The following is a 20,608-nucleotide window of genomic DNA, read 5'->3' as shown; positions in this document are numbered from 1 at the left end:
AGACATGTTCGCTGGGTCGTGGAACAGACATGTGCAACACATCTCAAAGAACAACATTTACAGAACAGGTTAGTAACCGTTTCTTCGAGTGATTGCAAGTATCCATTCCACTTCCGGTTTGAATTGGGAATGGGCGACAGGGAATGGATTACTCGGTGATTACCTGTTCTGTTCACTCCCTCTGAGGCACCTGGTATTGGCCATGACAGGATACTGGGCTAGACAGACCTGTGGTCTGACCCAGTATGGCCATTCTTATGACCTAATTGTGAGTCACTTGAGGTGGGTTTCCGAGTCCACCTGAACAATGACTGAAGGATTGCTCATCAGAACTTGGCACCATCTCTGGAATGCTGAGATATGGTATAAGTAGTAGTAAAGGTGTGTACTGACGGCCAAGTTGCAGCCCTACAAATATCTGATATAGGCACATAAGCTAAAAGCACTGCAGAAGTTGCTTGAGATCTTGTTGAGTGTGCTATCACCTTGCTTGGCAGCACTACATTGGCAATGTCATAGCACAGGTGTATACAGGAGTAAAACTGGTACAAGATCCTCTCCAGCAAGACGGGGTGGGGTGGGGGGGAGGCCTTCATCCTGTCTGCAAGTGCTATAAACAGTTGAGAAGATGATCTCAACAATCTAGTTCTAGCTAAATAAAAAGCCAACATCCATGGCATGGAATCTAAACACTTCTGAATGGCAGCCGTTGCACAGGAGATACAACATTGAACTAGTAGGGGAAAACAACAGCTTCCCCCCATTACAGACAGTATAAAATATCAGGATTGCAACACCTTCACAACAGCATCTTATATGTGAGAAACCTCCAGTCCCAATGTAGGTGGAATAATTACAATGGCAAAGTATACTTCAAGATCAAAATAATCCTAAATTCCTATTTATCCTACTCAAACGCCCTTTGGATGCGTGCCACCCAACATAGAGAGACAGCCATGGATATAAACTGGACACTAGGAAGTTTAGACTTGAAATTAGATGAAGGTTTCTAACCATTAGAGGAGTGAAGTTCTGGAACAGCCTTCCAAGGGGAGTAGTGGGGGCAAAAGACATATCTGGCTTTAAGACTAAGCTTGATAAGTTTATGGAGGGGATGGTATGATGGGATAGCCTAATTTTGGCAATTAATTTGGCAACTGATCTTTGATTATTAGCAGGTAAGTATGCCCAGTGGTCTGTGATGGGATGTTAGATGGGGTGGGATCTGAGTTACTACAGAGAATTCTTTCCTGGGTGCTGGCTGGTGAGTCTTGCCCACATGCTCAGGGTTTAACTGATCGCCATATTTGGGGTCGAGAAGGAATTTTCCTCCAGGGCAGATTGGCAGAGGCCCTGGAGGTTTTTCACCTTCCTCTGCAGCATTGGTCACTTGCTGGAGGATTCTCTACAGCTTGAGGTCTTCAAACCACAATTTGAGGACTTCAATAACTCAGACATAGGTTAGGGGTTTGTTACAGGAGTGCGTGGGTGAGATTCTGTGGCCTGCGTTGTGCAGGAAGTCAGACTAAATGATCATAAAGGTCCCTTCTGACCTTAAAGTCTATCAGTCATTAGCAGTGGGGAGTTGCATCATTATATTCACATTACCCAGTCTAGTGCAAAACCCTCCCCTTTCAAAAATATACACAAGGTCTGTATTTCAGGTTAAACCGTGTAAATACAAGGACTGGGACATTGAAACATATGAGGATGTCAGATTTTGTTTCATGTTGATTCTAAACACATCCTAACTCTGTAAACGTGTTGTTTCCAAATATTGCTGACCTCCAGAGAGCACCATAGCAATGAATTATCTGTTATGTCCTTCTCTAGGTGACATGGAAGCAGATATCCCAGGTAAAGAATTGAGCAGTACTCACATATTAAAGTTTGACACTTAATCCGGGTAACACCTCTCTTCATAGGAAAGTCATTTACATATATCTGTCCACTATTGTAGGTGATATTAAAGACAACCTTAAAAAAATAAGATAGTTGGCAAAATATTAATATATACAGTCAGATTTTCAGTTTCATAAATAATGTAAAGAACAGATTAGAGAGTCACTATTTATAAAATACTGAAATGAATAAGTCATCAAAAAAATCTGCAAACACACACATTCACAGGTAGAGTTTGGTTCATAACTTAATAATATGTTGAGTAAACAAAAACAACAAACCTGTGCTTCTTGAGATTCCTCACTGGTTTTCAACATAGTAACATTAACTCTGATGTTCTCCTGAAAAAAAAAAAAAAAAAAACAATAATGAGAAAATAAATGTTGAGTCCTGTAAAATGAGTCCCACTTTATTGAAGAATAAATGACGTGTAGGACAAGTGAGCACATTCCCTATGCTCACTGTCTGGCAAAGTGCAGCTAGTGGAATGTGCTTACTTGTCCCACACATCAGTTTTTAAAGAGGACTAATTACAAAAGAATGATCATCACTCCCTGTTCAATGAAAAAGAAAATGGATTTTTTTTAAATGAAGATCAAGAGAACGTGCCATGTTTCCACATACCAACATGCTTAAGATGGAGTCAATTATAGCGAGAGCCCCACCAAATTCACCGCCATGAAAAAATGCATCACGGCCCATGAAATCTGGTCTCCCCTGTGAAATCTGGTCTTTCGCGTGCTTTTACCTTGTACTATACAGATTTCACAAGGGAGACCAGAGTTTCTCAAATTGGTATTCCTGACCCAAAAGGGAGTTGCGGGGGTGGGGTGTCACAAGGTTATTTTAGGGAGGTCGGAGTATTGCCGCCCTTACTTCTGTGCTGCCTTCAGAGCTGGGCAGCTGGAGAGCAGCAGCTGTTAGCCAGGCACCCAGCTCCGAAGACAGCGCCCCGCCAGCAGCAGCGCAGCCAGGGAGTGGTGGCTGCTGACTGAGGGCTCAGCTCTGGAGGCAGCAGCACAGAAGTAAGGGTGGCAATACCATACCATGCCATGCTTACTTCTGCGCTGCTGCTGGAAGCGGCTCTGCCTTCAGAGCTGGGCTCCCGTCCAACAGCTACGGCTCTCCAGCTGCCCAGTTCTAAAGGCAGAGCCGCCACCAATAGCTGCACAGTACCACAACCCCTCCCTACAATAACTTTGCGACTCCCCCACCCCCAACTCCTTTTTGGATAAAGACCCCTACAGTTACAACACCATGAAATTTCAGATTTAAATAGCTGAAATTATGAAATTTATTATTTTTAAAATCCTATAACCATGAAATTGACCAAAATGGACCATGAATTTGGTAGCAAATGAAGGCAAAAGAAACCTAATATGGCAGAATTTCTCAATCTGTGGGCTGTCATAAACAGAAAGTTAAGGGTTAATGTCTCTTTTACCTGTAAAGGGTTAAGAAGCTCAGTAAACCTGGCTGACACCTGACCAGAGGACCAATAAGGGGACAAGATACTTTCAAATCTTGGTGGAGGGAAGTCTTTTGTTTGTGCTCTTTGTTTGGGGGTTGTTCACTCTTGGGACTAAGAGGGACCAGACATCAATCCAGGCTCTCCAAATCCTTCTGAATCAGTCTCTCATGTTTCAAACTTGTAAGTAATAACCAGGCAAGGCGTGTTAGTTTGATTTTTGTTTTCTCAACTTGTAAATGTTCCTTTTTTGCTGAGAGGATTTTACCTCTGTTTGCTGTAACTTTGAACCTAAGGCTAGAGGGGGTTCCTCTAGGCTATAAGAATCTGATTACCCTGTAAAGTATTTTCCATCCTGATTTTACAGAGATAGCTTTTAATTAGAGAAAGAAAGATAAAAATTTTCTTTAAGAACCCGATTGATTTTTTTCCTTGTGTTAAGATCCAAGGGGATTGGATCTGGACTCACCAGGAATTGGTGGGGGAAGGGAGGAGGATGGTTAAATTCTCCTTGTGTTAAGATCCAAGGGGATTGGATCTGGACTCACCAGGAATTGGTGGGGGAAGGGAGGAGGATGGTTAAATTCTCCTTGTGTTAAGATCCAAGGGGTTGGATTGGTGTTCATCAGGAACTTGGTGAAAAAGCCTCTCAAGGCTGCCCAGGGAGGGGAAGGTTTTGGGGGGACAGAAAGTGATCCAGACACTGAAATTTCTGGATGGTGGCAGTGTTACCAGATCTAAGCTGGTAATTAAGCTTAGAAGTGTCCATGCAGGTCCCCACATCTGTACCCTAAAGTTCAGAGTGGGGGAGGAACCTTGACATGGGTCATGACCCAAACTTCGATCATCAAAATGTGTCAAAAAGGGTCATGTGGAAGACAAAGTGTGGGGAGGAGTTTCCTATCCTGGGAGAGGAAGTTGCAGAGCCCACTCTGCACTCACCCTGCAGCTGCGGCTCCAGTCCTGTGGGGCTGTCTGGGCTCAGTTCCCCACTTCCTGCATTACAACTTGTTGCTGGGACCCTCAGCACTGCTCAGGTTTAGCCCAGCCATGCCTCCATCATGATGACAGGGAGCTGGCCGGGGCCCAATTTAAGTGAGTGGTGCTGTGGTCCCATGCGCCAGCTGGAAATGCCACTCACACAAAGGCGGCCTGGCCAACCCTTCACCATAAGGGCTGAGCCAAACCTAAGTGGTGCTGCGACCCCAGAGGTCACAATGCCCGGAGCAGGGAGACAACCCCAGGCAGCCCCGCAGGACAGGAGCCATAGGAGCCACCACTGTCATACATATAGTGTATTTATTTAGTACGTATTACATTAATATGTGTACAGTCGAGTCTCATCTTACGCGGGGGTTCCGTTCTGTGGTTAGCACGTAAAGCGAAAACCGCGTATAGTCAAAATTACATTGAGTTGAATGGCGGGCGGAATCGCCCACACTACAGAAACAGTATTTAAATTGTTATTTTTCCTCTTTTTTTTTTGTTTTGTTTTTGCCGACCGCGTAAAGCTGAATTTGCGCATGTTAAATGCGCATAAGATGCGACAGACCTGTATTACATATTGCAAATAAGAAATACTTGTTATGCAGATGGTTTTTGTGCTAGAGCTATTTACTGGGATGTAACAGGCCATCATGATTTACAAATGGGTAATACAGTACAACACTTAATCCATTCCCACTCCACGTCAGTGCAGAGTCATCTACGTGATTTTTAATGCTTGAGCCAGTCTAGTTTTCAATAAGCATAACGCTGCCATTAAATGGGACAAAATTTTAGTTGTCCGAGTTGCTGGTAATCCTTACTCCTTCCACCCCATGACACCCGTAACCTCACCCACACATCCTTTCCCTGCCCAGATGCATGGGATTTGTTTCCTTCTTTCAATCTCAAATTGTTTCAGTTTATGACATCATCACCCCCAGTAAAATGGGGTTGAAAACCGTCTGGCCACTAATGTACAAAAGGCAATTTGCTCTTCAGTGTTTGTTACAGGAAGCAGATGTCTCCCATTTTCAGAACTAGAAACAACCATTCAGGAAAGATTAAGCTCACCAGCTCATTTACATAACTAATATCAGTTACTGCCAATGTAAATCAGATTCATAATAAAATTGTAGAACCCAACCCATTGGGCTTTCAGCCAGCTTCCTCACTCTAAACATATTCTTCTCATCGGGCCCATATTAATTCTTGATTTAGCATTAAGAGCTGTATTGTATCTTTTACCTCCCAGCCTTTCACAGCAGGGATTACTACTCCCTTCCTCTTGTGATTTCCAAACTTCTTTTGCTTTGTTTGCCAAGTAATGCTGAGTGATCCACAGGGTACATTTTCAAGGCAGTCTTAATCTTCCCTCATTTTTTAGGATTCCGGTGCATTTTGAACATATTTATGCAAAAGGTATTTATACAAAATCTTTATAGAATGATGTAGAATGACTCTCTCAGATTATGAGTTGGGGGGAAAAACTGTGCCACTGTTGCCAAAGTAATGACAAGGGAGGAAGGAAAGTCCATGTTTCAAAAGTGTTCTATTGGGCAATGAAAGAGTGCAACTGTAACAGGACATGCTGAGTCTTCAGCTAACTCAACACCTTGTCACTAAGCTCCCCACCAGTGTTTGTTAATTGGGACTTAACTGGAAGACAGGTAATTGACCTAAGGTGCCAATTAGCTGAGTAGAGCTACAGCTGAGGGGCTAATTGAGGGGCAGCAACCCCCAGCAGCTGGGATTTTATGAGCAGCCAGGAAGGAAGTGCTGGGAGCCTGAATGAAGGCAGAGATAGACATGACTAGCTACTACTCCAAATGTTCCCCTCCCTAGAAACAGGTGGGGAAGCTGGTTATGAACTCTAAATATATGTAAATAACACTACCAGCTGTGGCCTGTGGAAATAATATAATAAAGTGCAGTGGTGGTGAAGAAGACCGGGTGAGTGAGTGAGGCTGGAAAGGATCCTTAAGGGACCACCCCATGACAAATGCATAAGAGAAAAATACATGTGCTCAAAATAACTAACACTCAACCCAACCATTTCAAGCTTACAATGTGAATTATACTCTAGTTATCTTGGTATTTCAAGGTCTTTCTATCCTTTCATATCATAGTGCAGGGGTGGCCAACCTGAGAAGAAGCCAGAATTTACCAGTGTACATTGCCAAAGAGCCACAGTAATATGTCAGCAGCCCCCCCATCAGCTCACCCTCCCCGCTCCCAGTGCCTCCTGATCAGCTGTTTCATGGCATGCAGGAGGCTCTGGAGGAAAGGCGGAGGAGCGAGGGCACGGCAGGCTCAGGGGAGGTAGCAGGAAAGGGTGGAGTGGAGGCAGGGCCGAGGGTTGAGCAGTGAGCACCCCCAACCACATTGGAAAATTGGTGCCTGTAGCTCCAGCCTGAGGCGATGCCTATACAAGGAGCCTCATATTAACTTCTGAAGAGGTGCATGTGGTTCTGGAGCCACAGGTTGGCCACCCCTGTCATAGTGTCTAGTCCTAAATTAAAATATTCTTAACTCCCACTTGAATGGGAATTTTAACTGCATATGTTTAAGAAGCTTTAAAAAAAATGAAAGTGATCAGTTGTCTCCTATCCATATACTGCCAAAGTTATGGATGGCAGTCATGGTGCCTGGACATTTAAAATGTTTTGAAGTGTGCAACATCAAAAAGGTGTTGCTGGTGGGAGCCACCTTCTCTCAATTATAATTTATTACATCTAGTCATAGAACCTTGTAAGCCTCAGTCCTAAAGGGCCTTAGAATCACAGAATATCAGGGTTGGAAGGGACTTCAGGAGACCATCTAGTCCAATCCCCTGCTCAAAGCAGGGCAAATCCTGAGACAGGTTTTGTTTTGTTAATTATTTAAACACTCCAGTTCCCTAAATAGCCCCCTCAAGGACTGAACTTACAACCCTGGGTTTAGCAGGCCAATGCTCAAACCACTGAGCTATCCCCCCACCCATAGTTTGCTAACTGAGGATACAACTACACTGCAGTAAAAGACCAGAAGCACTGCTGGCCCTCGTCAGCTAACTCAGGCTTGTGGGGCTAAAATTGGCCGTGTAGCTGTTTGGGGTGGGGTCTCAGAGCCTGGGCTGCAGCCTGAGCCTGAACCTCAACTACACTGCTATTATTAGCCCCACAGCCTGAGCCATGTAACCCTAAGACAAATTGACCCAGGCTCTGAGACTCAATGCTACAGTTTTGTATTGCAGTGTAGACATACCCAGAGGCCTAATCTCTAATTTACACTAATCTTAGGTGTTATTTGTAACAGAAGGTAACTTAAATATTTGTCTTAAATGTTTTAACTGTAATGCCTTGAATGTAAGGATGTTTGTGGAGTTCTCTATCCTATCACAAAAACTTTTCTCCCCTCCATTTAGAGCTAAACACATCAAAGCAGAGGACACCCTCAGTTGTATCTTGTACCAGGACAGATCCATTGTCTGTATAATCCCATCTTGCGTCTACAGCGCCAAAACACAGTCTGGTACTTCTTGAGCTAAAGGAGGAACTCTGTTAGCAAATACCAGTAGTGAACTATTATACTTTATGTGAATTATCCATATGTGGTTTATACCGAATTTAGCAGCGTTAAACCAATTTTACGCTGCACCCATCCACACAACGAAGCCCTTTATATCGATATAAAGGGCTCTTAAAACCGATATCTGTACTCCTCCCCGACGAGGGGAGTAGTGCTCAAATCGGTATTGCCATGTCGGATTAGGGTTAGTGTGGCCGCAAATCGACGGTATTGGCCTCCGGGAGCTATCCCACAGTGCACCATTGTGACCGCTCTGGAAAGCCATCTGAACTCGGATGCACTGGCCAGGTAGACATGAAAAGCCCCGCGAACTTTTGAATTTCATTTCCTGTTTGGCCAGCGTGGAGAGCTCATCAGCACAGGTAACAATGCAGTCTCCTGAGAATCGAAAAAGAGCTCCAGCATGGACTGCACGGGAGGTACTGGATCTGATCGCTGTATGGGGAGAGGATTCCGTGGTAACAGAACTGCGTTCCAAAAGACGAAATGAAAAAACATTTGAAAAAATTTCCAAGGCCATGATGCAGAGAGGCCACACCAGGGACTCAGTACAGTGCTGTGTGAAAGTTAAGGAGCTCAGACAAGCCTACCAGAAAACCAAAGAAGCAAACGGAAAGTCCGGGGCAGTGCCAAAAACATGCCGCTTCTATGCTGAGCTGCATGCAACTCTAGGGGGGTCCGACACCACTACCCCACCCCTGTCCGTGGATTCCAAGGTGGGGGGTAATCGCAGCCATGGCTGAGGATTCTGCAGATGGAGAAGATGAGGAGGAAGAGGAGGACGAGCTTGTAGAGAGCACACAGCACTCCATTCTCCCCAGCAGCCAGGAGCTTTTTCTCACCCTGACAGAATTACCCTCCCAGCCCTCCAAAGCCACTATCCCAGACAATGAAGCCATGGAAGGGACCTCTGGTGAGTGTACCTTGTAAATATAAGACATGGTTTAAAAGCAAGCGTTTTTTAATGATTAAATTTGCCCTGAGGACTTGGGATGCATTCGCGGCCAGTACAGTTACTGGAAAAGTCTGTTAACATGTCTGGGGATGGAGCGGAAATCCTCCAGGGACATCTCCATGAAGCTCTCCTGGAGGTACTCCAAAAGCCTTTGCAGAAGGTTTCTGGGCAGCGCTGGTTTATTCCGTCCTCCATGGTAGGACACTTGACCACGCCATGCATGTAGCAAGTAATCTGGTATCATTGCATGACAAAGCCTAGCTGCGTATGGTCCCGGTGATTGCTGGCATTCAAGCAACATCCGTTCTTTATCTCGCTGTGTTATCCTCAGGAGAGTGATATCGTTCATGGTAACCTGGTTGAAATTCAGGAATTTAAGTAAGGGGACAGAGATGGCCATTCCTACTGGGCTGTTTGCCTGTGGCTTAAAAGAAATCCTTCCCTGCAGGTAGCCAAGCAGGGGGGAAGGAGGGGGGCGCGATTGGCACTGAGCTTTTCCGCATTTGGCTAGCAGGGATCTTTCCTGCTACCAGCCACGCGGTTGGGGGTGGGTGGGGGAAGAGGGGGGTGTTTAGCAGTGATCTTCCATGATACCAGCCACGGGGTGGTTTCTGCTGCTGCAAGTTAACAGGAATGAAGCAGTACTCAATGGGCTTTGCTTGCTATTTGGGAAAGGAGGGCGCTGGATAGATGAAGGCTGCAGAAGACGAAAGACAATGGCTTACCATAGCCACATGCAAGCCGAATTCTGCTGCCCGGACCTGCGTCTGTGATCTGTAACACCAAAGCCACAGGCACTCAATATTAAGATGCAAAATGCGACCTTGTAGTGAAAACACATGTGCTATGTAAGGTGAATAGTGTTGTTCACCGTGAAAGAGTATGACCATTGTTCTCTAAAATGTATCTTTATAAATACTTCTCTTCCTTTTTTCCCCTCCCTCATGCAGCTGCAAATTTTTCAAGCCTCCCTATTCCGTCCCGAAGGCTCTCTCAGATAAGGCGACGGAAAAAAAAAATGCAAGAAGAAATGTTTTCGGAAATCATGGAAGTGTCCCGCAATGAAAGAGCTCATCTGAATGAGTGGAAGGATGTGGTAGCAAAGTACAGGAAAGATGCCAGTGACCGTGAGGCCAGGAGGGACGAACGTGAGGCCAGGAGGGACGAACGTGAGGCCAGGAGGGACGAACGTGAGGCCAGGAGGGACGAACGTGAGGCCAGGAGGGACGAACGTGAGGCCAGGAGGGACGAACGTGAGGCCAGGAGGGACGAACGTGAGGCCAGGAGGGACGAACGTGAGGCCAGGAGGGACGAACGTGAGGCCAGGAGGGACGAACGTGAGGCCAGGAGGGACGAACGTGAGGCCAGGAGGGACGAACGTGAGGCCAGGAGGGACGAACGTGAGGCCAGGAGGGACGAACGTGAGGCCAGGAGGCGGCAGGAAGATCAGCGGTGGTGGGATGCAACTTTGGGGCTGCTGTGTGATCAAACTGACATGCTCCGGCGTATGGTGGAGCTTCAGGAACGGCAGCAGGATCACAGAGTGCCGCTGCAGCCCCTGTATAACCACCCTCCCCTTCACCACGTTCCTTAGCCTCCTCACCCGCCAGACGAGTAAGAACTCGTGGGGGGAGGCTCCGTGCACCCGCCCACTCCACCCCAGTGGACAGCCCAACCAAAAGGCTCTCATTATGATGAAGTTATGAAATTTTTTTAGTGGCCTTTTCCTTCCCTACTATTCTCCTCCCAAACCCTACCCGGGCTACCTTGTCAGTTCTCTCCCTCTTTTTATAATTAAATAATAAAGAATACATGATTTTTAAACGAGAGTGACTTTATTGCCTTAGAAAGCAAGCTGTGATCGAAGGGGGGGGGGTGGCTTACAGGGAATGAGTCAATCAAGGGAGGGGGCTTCATCAAGGAGAAAGAAACACAACAGTCAGACTGTACCCTGGCCAGTGATGAAACTGGTTTTCAAAGCTTCTCTAATGCGCACCGCTTCCTGGTGTGCTCTTCTAATCGCCCTGGTGTCTGGCCGTGCGTAATCAGCGGCCAGGTGATTTGCCTCAGCCTCCCACCCCGCCATAAAGGTCTCCCCTTTACTCTCACAGAGATTGTGGAGCACACAGCAAGCAGCAATAACAATGGGGACATTGGTTTGGCTGAGGTCTGAGCAAGTCAGTAACGTGCGCCAGCGCGCCTTTAAATGGCCAAATGCACATTCCACCACCATTCTGCACTTGCTCAGCCTGTAGCTGAGCAGCTCCTGATCACTGACCAGGCTGCCTGTGTATGGCTTCATGAGCCATGGCATCAAGGGGTAGGCTGGGTCCCCCAGGATAACTATAGGCATTTCAACATCCCCAACTGTTATATTCTGGTCTGGGAAGTAATTCCCTTGCTGTAGCCATTTAAACAGAGAAGTGTTCCTGAAGAAGCGAGCGTCATGAACCCTTCCCGGCCATCCCACGTGGATGTTGGTGAAACATCCCTTGTGATCCACCAGTGCTTGCAGCACCATTGAAAAGTACCCCTTGCGGTTTATGTACTGGGTGCCCTGGTGCTCCGGTGCCAAGATAGGGATATGGGTTCCATCTATCGCACCACCACAGTTAGGGAATCCCATTGCAGCAAAGCCATTCACTATGACCTGCACATTTCCCAGAGTCACTACCTTTCGTAGCAGCAGCTTAGTGATTGCTTTGGCTACTTGCATCACAGCAGCCCCCACAGTAGTTTTGCCCACTCCAAATTGATTCCCGACTGACCAGTAGCTGTCTGGCGTTGCAAGCTTCCAGAGGGCTATTGCCACTCGCTTCTCAACTGTGAGGGCTGCTCTCCTCTTTGTATTCTGGTGCTTCAGGGCAGGGGAAAGCAAGTCACAAAGTTCCATGAAAGTGCCATTACGCATGCAAAAGAGTTTCGCAGCCACTGGGAATCGTCCCACACCTGCAACACTATGCGGTCCCATCAGTCTGTGCTTGTTTCCTGGGTCCAAAATCGGCGTTCAGTGGCTAGAACCTGCCCCATTACCAGCAGGATCTCCAAAGCGCAGGGGCCCGCAGTTTGACAGAATTCTGTGTCCATGTCCTCATCACTCTCGTCGCCGCGCTGCTGTAGCCGCCGCCTGGCTTTGCAGGTCCTGGTTCAGCATTTACTGCACGAGAATGCGCGAGGTTTTTAAAACGTCCATGATTGCTGCCTTGAGCTGAGCAGGGTCCATGCTTGCCATGGAATGGTGTCTGCACAGTTCACCCAGGAAAAAAGGCGTGAAACGGTTGGCGGCAGCTGCTGCTGCTTTCACGGAGGGAGGGATGAGGCTATACCCAGAAGCACCAGCGGCAATGTTTTTTGCCCCATCAGGCACTGGGATCTGAACCCAGAATTCCAATGGGCGGGGGAGACTGCAGGAACTATGGGATAGCTATCCACAGTGCAACGCTCTGGAAATCGACGCTAGCCTCGGTACATGGACGCACACCACCGAATTAATGTGCTTAGTGTGGCTGCGTGCACTCGACTTTATACAATCTGTTTTAAAAAACGGTTTCTGTAAAATTGGTATAATCCCGTAGTGTAGACATACCCAGAGACTGCCCCCACAGTTGTGCTTTAGCACAATTCCCAACCATTTCAGGAAGAGAGAAAGAAACCAGGAAGTAAACTCAGGTTTCCTACCTTACAGTACAGGATAGGCCATTAATGGAGTTGCTGGCACTTTAAAGAATAATAATAATAAATAATAATAATAATAAATAAACAAAGTTACTTAGAGGAGAACTTTGCTGGTGTATAAATTTATTACAATCTTGTATTAGCAGGAAAATTGACCAGATAACCCAGCAGATCTTTCCCGTTTCATGCTTCTATGATAAGACACTTTGCAGTTCACAACTATTGTAATCAGAGGACGTTTAGTGACAATTTAAATATTAACACAGAACTATCCAGCTTTAAAAAAAAAAAAAAAATCAAAAGTTCACGTCTCATGAAGCAGCCTCTAATTCCAGCAGAAGTAACCTTTAAAAATGGTACCAAAATAAAACCAAACTATTCAAAAACTCCAAATTTACTTTATAACCTCCCTTCTTCACTCGATCCCCACCCAACAACAACAAAAACCACAATTAACTATACACCACAAAATTTTCTTGCCCCAATCCTGTAGCACTGAACTCACAGGACCGACACTGGGGCCTACAGCACTACAGTAACCCATAGCATGGAGCTGTCATGAAATGGATGTATACATGTTAAAAATATAAAGATATATATGTGGAATAGCTTTAATATTAATAACTACGTTTTTCTCCCTTCTCCCAGCCAGCAGTTTTTCTACATATTGATACATATACATAACCTATCAATATGCAACATTCCATTTCATACACAAGAAGCTACTGTAAGTTACAAAGTAGTTAAAAAACAACACTACTTTTTAAGCAGTCTTATAACTTAATCACCTGAATAATTTTTTTAAAACATTTGAAAAATAGACCATCATTGTCAAGTTTCAGCTTGAAGAAGATATACAGGTCAAATAAAAATTAAGTTTATATTTTTTAAATGAGAACATATTTCTAGCGATGTGCACTCATCTCTCAATACACTGGCACACGCAGAGTATTGAGAGATACAATACATGCCAACATACATAACATTCATGCATGCATGCATCCCCTCACACACACACACACCCCACACGTATGTACTAGAAGTGTCCAAACACTTCTTTATGACAGCAAGTGGATGTCTACTCAAGACTTTTAGACTTTTTTTTTAAATTTCCCATGTTGCAACCAGGTCTACTGACATGGCTATAGGACAAAAAGTGTCAGACCCTGCATACTTTACAGTAAAGTTTTAGAACAGTCATCTAGGGAGATCTTGCATTACTAAAACTTCATTATATTTATTATTAGTCTAAGAAGTACAGTATAAGTGAAAGTAATTAAAATTAAGCTACACTTGTCAAATAAATGACACTATATTACCATGCATTAGCCATGCTTTTCTTTTTGTGTGTACACGTTTGTTTACTTCCTACTTTGCAAATTCACAATAGTGTCCCAATCACAGAGGTGAATTAGTAAGGTTCTTTGGATACCACTTATTCTCCCCTCTTTCCTACTTTCATTGCTAGAATTAAAATTCTGCTCTCTCATTATTATATCATAACATATTATGATTATTTTACCAAGTGTTGTAAAAATCACATACCTAATTCCAAGATATTGGGACATCATTACATCATCCTGCAGTCAAATAATAAAATATGCCAGAAAGATACAGAGAATTACACAAATTTTCACAAGTTCAGTACAAATATCAGTTATCACCACAAGATACTTGCAAAAGTTGTTTTTTTTACTGGCATTAAATAAGTTATTAACAAGCCTTTTCTCTTCCTCTGAAGTATAACAGCACATGGTGCCTGCAAGCATACGTTAATACTGCGTATGTGGTCGACACAGTGGAGAATATCTTAATATCTCACCAATGAAAAACTATTTCAGATGTTTTTAGTATCCAACAACATAGATATTATCTGCAGGAAAAATAATGGTATGCACACTAAGTATATATGCCACATTTCTGACAAGTTAGTAGGCCACATCAAAAGAAATAATCAACATAAATAATCAAAAGGGAAAAATCACATTATCAAAAACTAGAAACAGCCATCCAGGGGAAAATTAATTTAGATAACTAAACTCAGTTACTGCCGATATAAATCAGAACAATCATAAAATTGTAGGACCCAGCCCATTGTGCTGTCAGCCAGCTCCCTCGCACTTCATCTATTCTTCTCATCAGGACCATATTAAGAATAAAAAAACTAAATGAAAACCAAATGACCTAAACGTAATCTAACTCTTGACCTAGCATTCAGAACTGTATTGTATTTCTTTTACATCCTAGTTTTACACAGCAGAGATTATTATTAACTACTTTGCCTTGTATCAGAGGGGTCGCCGTGTTAGTCTGGATCTGTAAAAGCAGCAGAGTCCTGTGGCACCTTATAGACTAACAGACGTATTGGAGCATGAGCTTTCGTGGGTGAATACCCACTTTGTCACCCACGAAAGCTCATGCTCCAATACGTCTGTTAGTCTATAAGGTGCCACAGGACTCTTTGCTACTTTGCCTTGTGATTTCCTAGCTGCTTTTGCTTTGTCAAGAGACTCTGAGGGACCTGAAGGATGTTTATTCCAGGCTGTTTTAATCTTCCCTCATTTTTTAAGCTTCCAGTGCAGTTTGAACATATTTTTAAAAAAGAATTTAACAACAGATAACTTTGTGAAATATCTCTTGAACCTCTATAGAATGATGCAGAATGATTCACTTGAATTACAAGGCGAAAACCTGTGCTGCTGTCCAAAAAAATTATGAAAAGAAGGGAAAGTCCATGTTTCATAAGTGTTTTTTTGGGAAATGACAGGCACTGAGCAACAAGTGACGTACTCAAATACGAGAGCTAAAGGAGAGCATTTCAAACCTACAAAATGACTCAGATTCAAGTCATTTGTATGTCCAGGTTTTTCAATCCTTTCCTGTCATGTTTTCTCAGAACACCTTTCCTAACTTAAAAACATACATTCTTAACCTACACTGAAGGGGAGCTTTAACATCATGTTTAAAAAGTTTAAAACATCAAGCAGTTGATAGTATTCTGTCCACATACTGTCAAAGTTACAGAATATACAGACATAATGCCAAATCCAGACCTAACTAAAAGTGATAGTGGTTTTCTGATCTGTGAAACACACTCACAGGTCTGCAGATCCAAAACTATGCAGAGTAAAGATTAGTCTACCATTCATTGTGTCCCTTTAAACAACACATGTCTTGCGAAGCCACACAGAACAGGGGAGAAGGGAGAATTCATGCGCTTCTCATTCTGGGGACCTTCAATTTCAAATCTGCTGAAGCAGCTACATTGTGATAAGTCAGTTCATATCTAGTCAAGAGTAACTCTGCTCAGCAATGAAGATTTTGTTCCTTCTATATCTAAAATAGATTTCTAAAGCATGCATAAAGCTATCAAGCTACAAAACATTTGTTCCTATTCAATCAGTTGTTTCACCCACCCCCCCAACTTCAATCCACACAGGAGCCCTTCTGACAATTATCAACTGTGATAAGGAACATTCCAAACAGATAGTAACTTTTTGGTGCTAAAGAACAATTGAGACTCGGTCATTCTTGCCTCACTTGTTTCTGGGCCAATGTAGATACATCCCACCAACCCAGAAAGAGAGCTGTTAATGCTGACAGCTGTTGTATCTTTTACAGACAGAAAACCTCTATAAAGCCCCAATCCTACCAACAGTTACGCACATGCTATATGTTTGCAACAGCATCAGGGCCATGGTTTCCCAGCTGAGAGTTCCCAGTTAGCAAACTAAGGCCCGGTGTGAAGAGAGGCAGAAACCGGGAAGTAAACTCAGGCGTCCTACTTGCAGAACAGGATGTACCACTAATGGGCTTGCTACCAGGCTTCTTAAAATATTATTTTATTTACACAGTTACCTTGAGGAGAGCTTTGTAAAAAAACAATATATATAGTTTTTTTGTTTTGTTTTATCAGTTGTGTGTTAACAGCCCAATTGACTACTTAACCCAACAGCAGTTTCCCATTTGGTACTTCTGTGATAAGATGCTCTGAAGTTCACAACTACTGTAATTAGAGGTTGCTTTATTCACAACTTCACTATCAACATAGACCCAGTTGTTGGGTTGGGGAGGGAGCAATTCTAGAGGTTATTGTTTACAGGTCTCATGAAGTATCCCCTAATTACAACAAAAGCAACCCTTAAATAGTACCAAAATAAATCCCTAGCTCACAATAGCCAATCATATGAATATATATTTCAGCACCAAACCCCACCCCTGGATGTACTCTCTATATTGTAACATTTTCTTGGCTCAATCATGTAGCAGCGAAAGCAAGATTTGAGACTACAGCATCATGTTAATCTATAGCACAGAGCTGTCAAGATGTGGATGTATGCATTAAAAATACAAAAAAAAATACAACTCATGTGCAAATTAATTTTTAATACCTGCATTTTCTCTCTTCCCCCAACCAGCTGTTTTTCTAAATATTAACATGTGCATAAACCATCAATTTGCAGCATTCTCTTCCATACACAAGAAAAGTTAGAGAAAAAACAAACAAACAAAAAAAGGAGAGATCCATTCCTGGTAAACTCATTTGGTGCAGTCTGATAACATGGAATCACCCAAGCACATTTTAATAAAATGCATTTGGAAAACAGATCATCAATGTCAAGTTTCAGCACTTGGCAAATATCAGGTCTGTATTTTCAAACGGGCAGCCTGATTCTAGCCATGTACACGCACCCCTCAGTACCCCCACAGCGCGCACCCCGGCAGGCCAAGTGCGCCCCCCTACCCCCGCGCACCGGGGCGCTGGGACAATCTGTACAGTGGGGAGAGCCACGGACCCAAACTCTACCCCCTGTATCTGATGGAAACCGCGCCCCGCCGCAGGCCGAGTCTCCCCGCTCGGTACCTGGCTGAGGAACTGCGGAGCCGCGGGGCCGAGCAGCGCCAGGACGAGGAGGAGCAGCAGGAGCCCGCCAGGCCCCAGCGCAGCCTCCATCTTGGGTCCCGGGAATTAAACGGCACAAGTGAGACACCCCCGCGGGAGGGGGAGAGGGAGGGGAGCCGCACGGGCGGGGCGGGGCGAGCTGGAGCCGGGGGCAGAGAGCGGGGCCGGGCCGGACGGGGGCTGCCGCTGTCGCATGAGAGCGGCTGGAGGGGGCGAGCCGGGCGCACGTTCACACCCCGCCTCTGCCGGCTCCGGGTTGGCCGATGGCCCCCGCCCGGGTCTCGCTGGCGGGAGCCGGGTGCAGGAGGGGCGGCGATGGGGCTCCCTGGCGGGAGGTGGGAAAGGCCCTGAGGCGGGTTGCCCCCCCCCCGCGTAGCCTGTGGGCTGGGGAAAGCCTCGTCTTCCGTCCCGCTTCCCGCCCTCAGCTGCGCGGGAGGCTCCAAGGCCAACTCTTCCCCTGGCGGGAGACGCCGCCGCCGCCGCCGCCGCCGCAAGCGGGACAAACCCGGGAAAGCGGAGCCACGAAGCAGGCCCGGGCCCGGGCCGTTCCTGCAGGGCGGGTGGTCTCCCCTCTGTCCGCACTGCAGGGGGTCCCGGGGCGGGCGGGCGGCCGGTCCTGCGTGTTGGGTTTTGGCCCCCTTTCAAGGAAGGCTTTGCAAAGGTTAATAAATATTCAAACACCAAAGCACTTTGTGAAGACAGTTAAGGTTGCTAAGAGATAATAATGAAAAACTCAAAACCACTGAACCCAGGATATAAGGTTCTATACCAGAGGTGGGCAAACTGGCCTGTCAGCTGTTTTAATCTGACCCTCCAGCTCCTGCTGGGGAGTGAGGTCTAGGGCTTGCCTTGCTCCAGCGGGGGAAGCAGGGTCGGGGGGCCACTCTGTGCCGCTCACAGAAGCAGTGGCATGACCTCCCTCCAGCTCCTATGCACAGATGCAGCCCCCACCCCAAGACACCGCCTCCACAGCTCCCATTTGCCAGGAACTGCGGCCAATGGGAGCTGCAGGGGAAGTGCCTATGGACCAGGTAGCATGTAGCAGAGCCACCTGGCCACACCTCCACAAAGGAGCCAGAGGAGGGGCATGCTGTTGCTTCTGGGAGCTGCACGCCTGAGCAACCCCTCCCCCCATGCCCGAATCTCCTGTCCCAGCCCTGAAAAGGGGACTATTTGCCAAAGGGTCTCTGTGTCACAGTACAACATAAGTTTTTCACCTTTATGCAGAAAACAAATTTAACAGTCTCTGCTGTATCTGTAATCTCATTACATAACTGATAGAATAATGGTTTACCTACTTAATTTGAAAAATATAATTAATTCTACTAATTGTTACTAGTTCTTATTAGAATTAGTTCCTCATCCTTTTCTCCACAAGAGAGCCCACACTTGGATGATTCAGCTATGTGTGTGTTTAACTACTAAAATATTTTAAAATACAAGTATATAATTTTAAATTGTTTTGTATGATTTTCAATGCTGTTTGAGTTGCTAGGAATGCAAACATGGATTTTTTGGGGAGGGAGGATATATTAAAGTTGAGGTAAGAGGTGTTACATGATCAATAAAAGCCATTTTCTCTAAAATCGTGTGGAATTATTTCCCTGTAAGGAGAAGCCTAAACAATTTCTCAAGGTAATTTTAAAAACAAAATTCAGGATTCATGAAAGGTGTGGCTTTGCAAACATTTATTAGTGAGCACTGTGTTTGTTCAAACTGGAGTTCAAAGGAATACTCAAAATAGTAAGCACTATGGGTAAAATCGACCCTTATCCAAAGGGCAGCATATAGCTTAGGTCTTAAATCTCGCCTAAGCCTTCAAAATAGTTAACTTAATAGTCACCATAGTGCTTTCTACTATGAGTACTTCCATTAGTAAACCCTGCACTCACTAGTTTGTGTTTGCAGGATCAGGCTCAAAGTTTATAGCCTGCAAAAGGCATTCCTCCTAATATCCTGTTCTATAGTCCTCTGCATGAACAATTCCCACTGAAACCTACAAGGTCTGCGTGCACAAGGCTTGCTAGAGCTTAGTGAAGGCCAGTAGATCAAACCACAGACTCTTCTGTGAAGATGGAGTGCAGGGGTGCAATTCTGCTGTATGTTATGATCTTTCCTTTGGTGGAATTATAGGTGATATGGAGTGATTTTGTATTTGTATTAAAATCTGCCTGCCCCCACTGCCTATGGGAGGATTTTGCTGTGTTACAGTCCCCACCCCTGTGTGTAAAGGGTCTCTCCCCTGATGTGTATGGATTTGCTGTGTGTGCTACAGGATCTCTCCCTGTGTGGGTGTATATTGGGGTGGCTGGTGCTGTAACAGCTGGGGCCAGATCAAAGCAGGGCAGCAGGGTGTGGTGAGATCCTCTTGCTTGCATGGTTCCCACAGCCTGAAAATATAGGCACTCAGTGAGTTTAGGAACCTACTAGGTTCAGCAGGAGTTTTGTGAATTGCAGCAGAGCCTAAAAAACTGGAATTTATGTGCTGAAACCCAAACTTAAGCCCAAGCTTAAGGTTTGGAGTCTAGGTATCTTTGTGATTCTAGCTCTAAGACTCTGTCATGTGGCCACAATATGTCGTGTATGCATCTAGCTTCTTCAGATCTCGATAAGAAGATCAGCATCCTCCTTTTCAAGCCACTTCTCAGTGTTTTCAGCAAATCCATCCTTCACAGAAGACATGTGCATGCTCTTGCATTGATCAGCCACTGATGTCACACAGCTGTCTTAAGCTAATATACTTGTAACATTTTCCCCCTGAAGGCCTGATTGGTTCAAATGTCAGGTGAGTCAACAGGGAGTGATCTGCAAGGGGGCTTGCCTACAATAAAAACAACCTTACAGATACAGAAACAAATACAGAGCATGTTTAGTAACTGCCACATCTTATTTCTGGATATTTCTGGGCCAGGTGATCAGCCCTGCACTCTGCACATGGGCCAAGGCACAACATCATGGCATTCTAAGTGAGCTGAAAATATATTTGTTGCAGCCTATCAGACTGTGTCTCCACACCTTTGTGGATATTGCAATCATGAACTCATTAATATTCCCATCATGACGTGAGAAAGGTCTGAGTGACCTTGCTGTGTTTGTAAGTTAAATTTTCCTGGGCGCACGTGGTTAATAAAAGGTTTACATTACGTATGGT

At 45.1% G+C, this 20,608-nt stretch overlaps 1 protein-coding gene across 5 annotated transcripts in view; it reads right to left on the bottom strand.

The window, feature by feature from the left end:
• Positions 1-18,357, bottom strand: part of GINM1 (glycoprotein integral membrane 1) — a 36,868-nt gene extending 18,511 nt beyond the window's left edge. For 2 of the 5 annotated variants that reach the window (XM_045008983.1, XR_006577848.1), the window contains exons 1-3: positions 17,419-17,567; positions 2,184-2,243; positions 1,881-1,977 (exon numbers count right to left, since the gene is read on the bottom strand). In XM_045008983.1, the coding sequence (XP_044864918.1) occupies positions 1,881-1,977; positions 2,184-2,243; positions 17,419-17,508 (247 nt within the window). In that variant the 5' untranslated portion in view covers positions 17,509-17,567. Of the gene's footprint in view, positions 1-1,880; positions 1,978-2,183; positions 2,244-17,418; positions 17,569-17,962; positions 18,078-18,226 lie in introns of those variants that run through there. The other 3 variants (XM_045008985.1, XM_045008986.1, XM_045008984.1) reach the window with 3 other exon arrangements.
• Between the last annotated feature and the right edge of the window lie 2,251 nt (positions 18,358-20,608).

This window comes from Mauremys mutica, chromosome 3, assembly GCF_020497125.1.
Source record: "Mauremys mutica isolate MM-2020 ecotype Southern chromosome 3, ASM2049712v1, whole genome shotgun sequence".
NCBI classification, from domain to species: domain Eukaryota; kingdom Metazoa; phylum Chordata; order Testudines; family Geoemydidae; genus Mauremys; species Mauremys mutica.
Note: the sequence above shows the minus strand (reverse complement) of the source record. Positions and strands in the feature narration are given on the sequence as shown.